Source organism: Zophobas morio, unplaced genomic scaffold (genome assembly GCF_036711695.1).
Source record: "Zophobas morio isolate AGI-343-1 ecotype UQ-CSIRO unplaced genomic scaffold, CSIRO_AGI_Zmor_V1 ptg000023l, whole genome shotgun sequence".
In the NCBI taxonomy this organism is placed as follows: domain Eukaryota; kingdom Metazoa; phylum Arthropoda; class Insecta; order Coleoptera; family Tenebrionidae; genus Zophobas; species Zophobas morio.
The window spans coordinates 1,981,977-1,991,212 of NW_026972128.1; the positions used below are offsets into that span (position 1 = coordinate 1,981,977).

The window sequence follows — 9,236 nt, forward strand, 5'->3', positions numbered from 1 at the left end:
ACTAACTTTGTAGCTGATAATAATTTGTGCAGAAATACACCTCCATACGAAACTTTAGCAGACAAGGTATTATAAGCTTTATAAATTATCATTTTTCTCATAAAATTGTAAAACTTATTACTACAGGAAGCCCCAAAACGTAATTATACTAATAAAACTATTAAAAGATTATGATAGCAAATATTTAAAACTTTTATACGAATTTTCTTTTGCATCATTTTCTTCCATTTACATATCTTATCAAGCTATATAAAGACGAAAAGAGAAGCTGTTGCTTTTATTTGTTTCTGACATGAAATTAAAAATGTCTGTACAAATTTTTCTTTTTGCCATTTCTACACTTCTTGTGAAAGAAATTAGTGGCCATGGCATGTTGTTAGAACCACCGAATAGAAGTTCGATATGGAGATTCGACCAAACAGCTACACCGAATTACCAGGATAACCAGAATTTCTGTGGAGGAGCATACGTAAGATTTCAGCTTACTAAATACATGATTCTTATTTTGCTAATAGGTTCAATGGGACCTCAATGGTGGTCTTTGTGGTCTCTGTGGTGACTCGTATTCAGACCCTCACCCCCAGGCCAACGAAAATACTGGAACTTTTGGTCAAGGCAGAATCGTTCGAACGTACCAAGCTGGAAGTACTATCGATGTCGAAGTACTTCTTACCAAAAACCATTTAGGAAGTTTCACCTTCAGGTTGGTTTGTATGTTTATTACATTGAATTTTGTTAATATGCATTTTAAAAACAGTTTGTGTGCACTTCAAAACATAAATGCTCCAGAAAGTGGAGAAGATTGTTTTGAAGTGTTGCCGCTGATCGATGGTTCCGCTCAGTACACAGTGGGTCCTAGTGATACCGATGTCAAATTGTCTCTTCAGCTGCCACAGGGAAAAACATGCGATCAGTGTGTTTTGAGATGGCATTACCGCACAGGTATGTATCATTAACCCATGGTTGAGAATAAGTAGAAAGATATTTTTTGTAGGGAATAACTGGGGAGATTGTGGAGATGGTACATGGGCGAAAGGATGCGGAGCTCAGGAAACATTCCGTAATTGCGCTGATGTAGCGATAGTCTAAGAACATTAACCTGATTTTGTAAAGTGCAAATTGTAACACAAACTGAGTAGTAACAGAATTGTGTTTTGTAATAAATTGTATACATTTATTTTGAGTTATTTATGTGTAAGCTTTATCAAAAAAAAAGGTCATCTCACTAAACCTGGACTTTATATTTATTTTATTTTTTCGAAAATTCAATTTTTTTAAAAGTGGAAAAGTATGATTTTCAATTTTACTTGATTATTATAGACAGAAAAAAACACGGAGGCATAACATATTTTTTTTAATGGACCACCTTATAATACATTTCCACACTCTCTGACCGACTTCAAGGTTTACAAAAAATCGCATTAAGGTTATTTCTGAGATCTGTGTAGGAATATTTTATGAATATATAAATAATAATAATATGTGCTTAGTTGTGGTACCAATAAAAAATTAAGCCGAAATAAACGTTGGATCTTACCCATTATTTTTTTTAGCGTCTGTTCAATTTTCCTTTCACTTTTTTTTTTTTAACACTGAAATATTGACGAGAACAGAATGAAGTCTGTATCATAAAATTCAACTTTATTTATACGACAACAAGGCGCATATCTTTACTTAGTACTCCGTAAATTATTGCAATACAAATGTTAAAATATCTTCAATATTCAAAATATTATGAAATTATACTTGTGGTTTATCAATCCGTTCATATTTTGTAGAATTAGTTAGACATGCTGACTCGAAAAAATGGATGAATGAGGCAATTTTTTGCGTTGATCAAGTCAAGAATGGATTAACCCATTTTCCTGAAAATTGGAGCGTACAGTACTGTTATTATTAGTATTACATTGCATCTATTCAAAATGATATATGTGGCTTTGTTAAAATGTTGATGACGTCATCACAATATTTTGCAATGGGAAAACTCATTTGAAAGGTATGCATAGCCATGTTTCCTTATCTGTACATTAACAGTCCATACATATCTTTACTTTATCATAAATATAGGGATTATCATAAAAAAATAAACATTTCAAAATTTTATTCTATAATTTTTCTAAGAATCTGTGTTTGTTCGGCTGTTTTTCAGGGGCGAGGAAAGTTCTGTCTAAATAAATTTAAACCAATTTTTGAAGGGTATTGTCTACAGACTTAAGGTAGTAATCTAGTAAATATCTCAGTCTAAGTGTACTTTGTTTGAAAAAGTTTTATTTGGAGGGTTGTGATGTCCATATTAAAAAAAAATGTTGCTATACTTAGTAGATAATGAAGAAAAAAAAACTATATATTTTTTAATTCAGTATTATTATAATTTAGGCTGTACTCTATTCTGACGTCTGTCTCTGTTATTTTGACTGAAATTCTAATTAAAAATTTTTATAGTGTGTTACTATTCTAGTCCATTCTAGTTTCTTTGATTAGAGTATTTAATTAATACATTTTTTTCTGTTGCTAGTAAAAAGAAGCATTGTGTAACGTACGCAGTGAAAGCTATTTACTTTTGTACTCGTTTGTCAAATTTTCTGTAAAACGCAAAAAATTGTTTATGATTTTATCGTACAATACGCAAAGATAAGTTAAGCGTTAAATAAAAGAAATAATAAAAAGATAAAAATGACGCAGTTGGTGTTTTAAAGTTTTGTGAAGATTTTTTAGCAAGTAGCGGTTACATTTTCAATATTTATAGTCCTAATTTATAGAGTCGCGACCTTAGAAAACTGGATCACTAGGTTTGATACACACTTTCAAATTTTAAAAAAATTAGTGTTTAATTAATACTTTGTTTGACAAATTAAATAATTTTGAGAATTGTTCACTGTTCTGTTTTTCAAGTCAGGAGCGTGCACTCAAATTGCTATTATGATATTTAAAAAAATTGGTCGACGGTTATTTCGACGGAACTTGCGTCGCTCCTGAAGTACAATAGAGCAAATCCAAAAATTATAAGATTTGATTTATTTGATTTTTTTATGATAACCCGTATAAATCAAAATAAAGATATGTATGTTAGAGTCAAGGAAAAGAAATATGCTACCCGTTTGTTTCAGGTGAGTTTATACGTTGCAAAATTTTGTGATGACGTCATCAACATTTTTGCAAGGACACGTACCTATATATCAATGTGGATAGATGCAGTGTAGTACTAATAATAACAGTAGCGTATTCCCAAATTTTTGAGAAAATGGAGTAGGTCATTCTTGATTTAATTAATAAAATAAATTGCCTAATCAATTCATCAATTCATTAATTCATTAATTTTTATGTGTCACCCTATAGGAGTCATTTTGAAAACTATGAGTGTATTGATAAACCACCAGTATAGCGTCATACTATTTTGCAAATTTCAGAAAGGATTTATTACATAATAACATAGACCTACACATGTAGTTATGACTCCGAATTGAGTTTTTACCCGAAACGTCCAGATTTTTAGAAAAAAATTCAAAACTATGACATCATTTTGCAATTTAATTTTGAATCTGCAAAACCGAATGCTTTGAAAACTTAGAGATGTTTTAAAGTTATCATAGGAATGGTAAATTTTTAGTCAACATGTATTTGCTCATCCCCCCTAAAAAATTGACGACGTCACCTCAAAATTTGGCTGAATAAATTCTATCCAAAATGTGCAAATTATGATGAGTTTATTGTGATTTATCACTGTATTAAAAGGTTACGAACTGCTTATAAAAACTCATAAAAATTAATTAATGGGCCAATTTATATATTTTATTGATTAAATCAGGAACGGCTCACTCCATTTTCCCTAAAATTTGGGAATACAATAATGCTATCATTAGCATCACACTGCACCTATCCTTGTCTTTGCAAAGATGTTGATGATATCATTATAAAATTTGGTATAAGGAAAACTCATTTGAAAATTTACTTTAATATTACGGACGTATATCTTTATTTTAACTTGTAGGGGTTCTCATAAAAAAATTAAAATTGCAATATCAAATTTTATAATTTTTCTAAAAAGTTGGATATGTTTTATTTTAATCTTGTGTTCAATTGAAAAATCACTCAGAGTAGGCGTTGAAATTTCGTTTGCAATAACTGGCATGTCTATTCTTATGCCATCGAGCTGGCAGAAACATTGCCGTACACTTTAAATCAGTTTCTGTCACATATTCTTGACCATTGCAGTTGTTTGTTTTAAAATGTTAAGTTATACACACAGTTTCTGTCTACCATACTAATGGCTGGATATGTGACAGAAACTGGTTGTTTTAAAATGTAGGGTTACGTTTCTGCCAAATGCATGTTATAAGAGTAGACATGCCTTTTGTGTTAAATGAAATTGCAACGCCTATTCCGAGTGATTTTTCAATCAAATAGGTACCTGTTATTTCAGGGGCGAGGGAAGTTCTGTCGAAATAATCTTCAACCAGTTTTTTTGAACTTTGAGGTTAGAAATTAATTTTGTGTGATATTTAAATAATATTACTATTATTTTACTACTATCGCATATTCACTGTTTAGTTTTGATGTTTTTTGAAGGAGGTCAGATTTGTAGCCAAAAACATGATAATTTTAATAATAATGAAAAAACTTTCAGAGTTTAAATAATATATTCTTAGTCACTGCTACACGTGTTTCGGTACACAGTACCGTCTTCAGGCAGAAGATAAACTGGGGTTTTACAGAGCTATTCCTGAATTTATATCTGATTTAACAATAGTGTTTACAAATTTATGTTAAGTAAGGGAGATTTGTTTATTTCGGTTTGGTCGTTCATTAGTGTATTAAATCTATTGTACCTATTTATTTCCAGACATTCTAACGCGTTTAATTTTGCGCCTTTATTTTCTATGTGTAAAATTTTGAATTCGTCGTTGAAATTATGCTGTTCTTGGATAAGGTGGTTCGCGTACGTAGAATTTGATTTTTTATTGACATATGCTGATTTATGTTCTTTTATCCTTTCCTCAAATTTTCTCCCTGTTTCTCCGATGTATACTAAGGGGCAGTCACTACAACTTAGCATGTAAACTCCAGAATTCGATTTCTTAGGTGACTACTCTTTACTATTGTTTATTAATTTATGTAAAGAATTGTTGGTACGGAAGGAAATTTTATAGCCTGCATTTTGCAGTATTTTTGCAGTTTTAATAGAAAGTTTTCCAAAATGAGTTATAATGTTATACTGATTGGTTTCTTTAATTAAAGGATATATTAATGCTGATGTGATTTTTTTAATTTTCTTTTTTAACATATTATCTATGATCTCGTCTGAATAACCATTGTTTTTAGCTATATGCAGGCTATAAAATTTCCTTCCGTACCAACAATTCTTTACATAAATTAATAAACAATAGTAAAGACAAGTCACCTAAGAAATCGAATTCTGGAGTTTACATGCTAAGTTGTAGTGACTGCCCCTTAGTATACATCGGACAAACAGGGAGAAAATTTGAGGAAAGGATAAAAGAACATAAATCAGCATATGTCAATAAAAAATCAAATTCTACGTACGCGAACCACCTTATCCAAGGACAGCATAATTTCAACGACGAATTCAAAATTTTACCTACACATAGAAAATAAAGGCGCAAAATTAAACGCGTTAGAATGTCTGGAAATAAATAGGTACAATAGATTTAATATACTAGTGAACGACCAAACCAAAATAAACAAATCTCCCTTACTTAACATAAATTTGTAAACACTAGTGTTAAATCAGGTATAAATTCAGGAATAGCTCTGTAAAACCCCAGTTTATCTTCTGCCTGAAGACGGTATTGTGTACCGAAACACTTGTAGCAGTGACTACGAATATATTATTTAAACTCTGAAAGTTTTTTCATTGTTATTAAAATTAATATGGAGTTTAAACACGTATCAGCCTCATCAATACAAAAAAAACATGATAGTTTTGCGTTTCACCCTATAGGAGTCATTTTGAAAACTATGAGTGTATTGATAAACCACCAGTATAGCGTCATACTATTTTGCAAATTTCAGAAAGGATTTATTACATAATAACATAGACCTACACATGTAGTTATGACAATATTTCGCAAAATAAATCCTATTTTTTTAGTAAATGATATATAAAGGTATTAGTATCATACCGTTTATAGACATTCTAGCTAGGAAATCGCCAATAAAAACCAAATAAAATACTATTCGAATCGTTGGAAAAAATATTTGAGTGCTCCGTTAATTCTGACAAACAAACAATAACTTGAAATGTCAATCATTGTTGAGTGAAATGTTTGATATCTTTTGATAGTTACAATTAGTGAAGTTTTTTTCGAACTGATGAATCTACTGAACCCGCCAGGTACCGCAAATTTAGTATTGTTTCGATGTTATCGATGATTTATTAAGCAGCAGTTTCTGGTACATCAGCTAGATTTAATTTTAATAATCAAATCCGAACCACCACTTAGTTTCAAACTTGAATTCTTAGAATATAAAATGAAAAACTTTACTTCACATGTGTGAAAAAAATACAGGATATCAAAGTACAAATTTAATCTATTAAAACTATGTTACTAATAGTCACAAAAAGTCTAGAGTTTGTTTTTATTTCTTTCTTATCAGTGTGTCTAGTTGTTGTTTACATAACTTACTAGCCAAAACTACTTCACTATTGACATCACTATTATAAAAAGATCTGAAAGTCACGAATCTAATCCCATTTAATTAAAACCACACACTTGAATCTTTCTCTTTTTGATAAAATCTTTGAGACTGACGTTCCAATGTTAGGTCCTTAGTCTCCCTTAATCTTATCAATTTTTCAAGTATCCCTACAAATATAAAAGCGAGGGAAAGACAATAGTTTTTATTCCAAGTCAGCTCTTCCACGGAACAACCTCCTAACACACAAGATGTACAAACTGCTAGTAATATCAATCTTTGCCCTCTACGTCCAACATGTTTTGGGCCACGGTATGATGTTGGAACCACCAAATCGAAGTTCTTTGTGGCGATATTATAACAACACTCCTATAAACTACAACGACAACCAAAATTTCTGCGGAGGCAGAGCAGTAAGTTTTCAGTTTTTGCTTCTAGAAGAAATATTGACCATGTTTTGTCTAGATCCAGTGGGACGTGCTTGATGGTAAATGCGGTGTCTGTGGCGACAGGTACGACGACCCACATCCTCAAGCCAATGAAAACACGGGCCAATATGGTCGGGGCCTTGTAGTCCGAACCTATGAATCTGGTAGCCTTATTAACATCACCATAGAACTCACCAGCAATCACAAAGGGTATTTTAACTACAGGTATGTTGACGGAATTTTGTTGAAAACGAAATTGAGGGATATTTTTTAGCATATGTGTTTTGAATGATCCCAATGAGCCTGAACCAGGTGAAGATTGCTTCCATGGTCTTATTCTTGGTGATGGTAGAAAGCAGTACGACGTTGCAGCTGTAGAAGAGAAAATTGAACACACTCTTCTTCTTCCGTATGGTCTGAAATGTGAAAGATGCGTTTTGCGCTGGCATTACACCGCTGGTAACTCGTGGGGACAGTGCGAAGATGGGACTTCTGCGGATGGGTGTGGGCCTCAGGAGACGTTCCGATCGTGTGCTGATATAGCTATTGTATAACATGACCGAACTATTTAATATGGAGAATATTTTTGTTGTAAAAAATAGGGGTGTTTTATACTTTAATAAAGTAGTTTTTGTATTTTTTTGTTGTCTTCTTCGTTATCAATTATCATGAACAAACTATTTCGTAATAGTATATTACCTACCGAGGCGGGAAGTGTTTCATTACCGTCGAACACCAGATTAGCGTCGAGGTCAACAGCAGGCGTGAGACGGGAATGAAACACGTCCACCGAGTGTATGTATACTATTTTATTCACAATCATTATAAATAAAAATAAATGGAAATAAAAATTCACTTCACTCATTTTATAATTATAATACCAGGCGTTCCATGTCAAACTTGACATTATAATTTGTCGAGTTTTTGTTTCAATTATTTGGGGCAAATACGTTAAATAAAATGTCTTCAGACTTGTTATGGGCACCTGTAGTTTTATTTAGGTTGTTTTCCAACCATACGCTGGGGTAGAAGTGGGTGTTTATCTAAAGAACAATTTATTTGAAAATTAAACAATACTACAGAAATCAAGCCTTCACTGGTGTGGAGGTTCGCAAAAAATTTGCCGACCTCCAACGAGGTTCGCAGATGACAAACAATTGCTCACTTTCAAACTTCAAAAAAGTTGACAAATGACATATTACATACCGATTGTGAATAAATGATATTAATGGTTTGAAATCGGTTTTCCTGATTTTAATCTTGGAAATGTGATTTAAGAATGAATTACTTTCAAGTAATTAACTACATCTGTTTTTGTTTAATTTTTAAATGCTACATATATTTTATCTTGAAATCTGAAGAGTATTAACATTGTCGTCCTTGAAAAATTCTAAAAGATCTCTTCAAAATACAGAAGAGATTTTTCCCGTCCTATCAATAGTTACTAGGCTAATGGTAAGTTGATGTTCGAAGATTAGTCATTCAAAAGAGCTGAAAAAGTTTCGCGAACTAATTAGACGGAGCGTGTATACTAAGATCACTTTAAAAGTATACAGATAATATTTTACAACTTTAGTCAAAGAACCCAAGCCGCAAAACTCTAAACCCATAAATTATGCAGGTAGGACCGCCAAAGATCGTCTGCTTGGGGCAGCACAAAAAATTATGTAGGCACGCGACAGGGTTTACAAGCTTACAAGGATCTTACGACGAAAAGCCGACTCGGCATTATTAACCAAATAATCCTAATTATGTCATTAAATTTTATTAGTATGCTTTTAAAGTGATCTTAGTATACAACTACATTTTAGCAATAATTTAGTAATGCATTTATTGTTGAATTATTACAAACTGTTTAGGCATAGAAATGATTTATAGCCATAGTCAAATATACCAAATCCCCCCTCCAAATGTTTTATTTTAAAAACTGGGGATAATAATTTATGTTCAAATAAGCAATAAATTGCATCGTCATTTTTTGTTTTGAAGTTTTTGGTACTCAAATCTAGAGATACTAGCGTTTTTTCCGTCTAGATGGAATTCTTAGATTAATTTAAAGTCGAAACTTAACATGCAATTTCAATTTCATTACTGTCACCTCTGGAGCACATGACAATGTAGTGGAATTTGATAATTCCTTTATAATTCAAACCT

At 31.9% G+C, this 9,236-nt stretch overlaps 2 protein-coding genes across 5 annotated transcripts; both read left to right on the forward strand.

Annotated features, from left to right (window-relative positions):
• Nucleotides 1-261: 261 nt before the first annotated feature.
• On the forward strand, nucleotides 262-1,177 carry LOC135134352 (uncharacterized). Its single transcript, XM_064063000.1, has 4 exons — nucleotides 262-469; nucleotides 516-703; nucleotides 758-942; nucleotides 995-1,177. Exons 1-4 carry the CDS (start codon nucleotides 293-295, stop codon nucleotides 1,087-1,089), a joined length of 645 nt encoding a protein of 214 aa, XP_063919070.1. The 5' UTR covers nucleotides 262-292; the 3' UTR covers nucleotides 1,090-1,177.
• Nucleotides 1,178-2,128: 951 nt separating this feature from the next.
• On the forward strand, nucleotides 2,129-7,721 carry LOC135134646 (uncharacterized). Of its 4 annotated transcripts, none has more exons than XM_064063376.1 (4): nucleotides 2,129-2,216; nucleotides 6,870-7,067; nucleotides 7,120-7,307; nucleotides 7,357-7,721. In XM_064063376.1, the coding sequence occupies exons 2-4, from the start codon at nucleotides 6,906-6,908 to the stop codon at nucleotides 7,634-7,636; spliced, it is 630 nt and encodes a 209-aa protein (XP_063919446.1). In that variant the 5' UTR covers nucleotides 2,129-2,216; nucleotides 6,870-6,905; the 3' UTR covers nucleotides 7,637-7,721. The 4 variants fall into 4 exon arrangements, with proteins under 4 accessions (XP_063919446.1, XP_063919448.1, XP_063919447.1 ...); XM_064063378.1 differs by having other exon boundaries at nucleotides 2,135-2,216; nucleotides 6,874-7,067; XM_064063377.1 differs by lacking the exon at nucleotides 2,129-2,216 and adding an exon at nucleotides 2,735-2,789 and having other exon boundaries at nucleotides 6,874-7,067.
• Nucleotides 7,722-9,236: the final 1,515 nt, after the last annotated feature.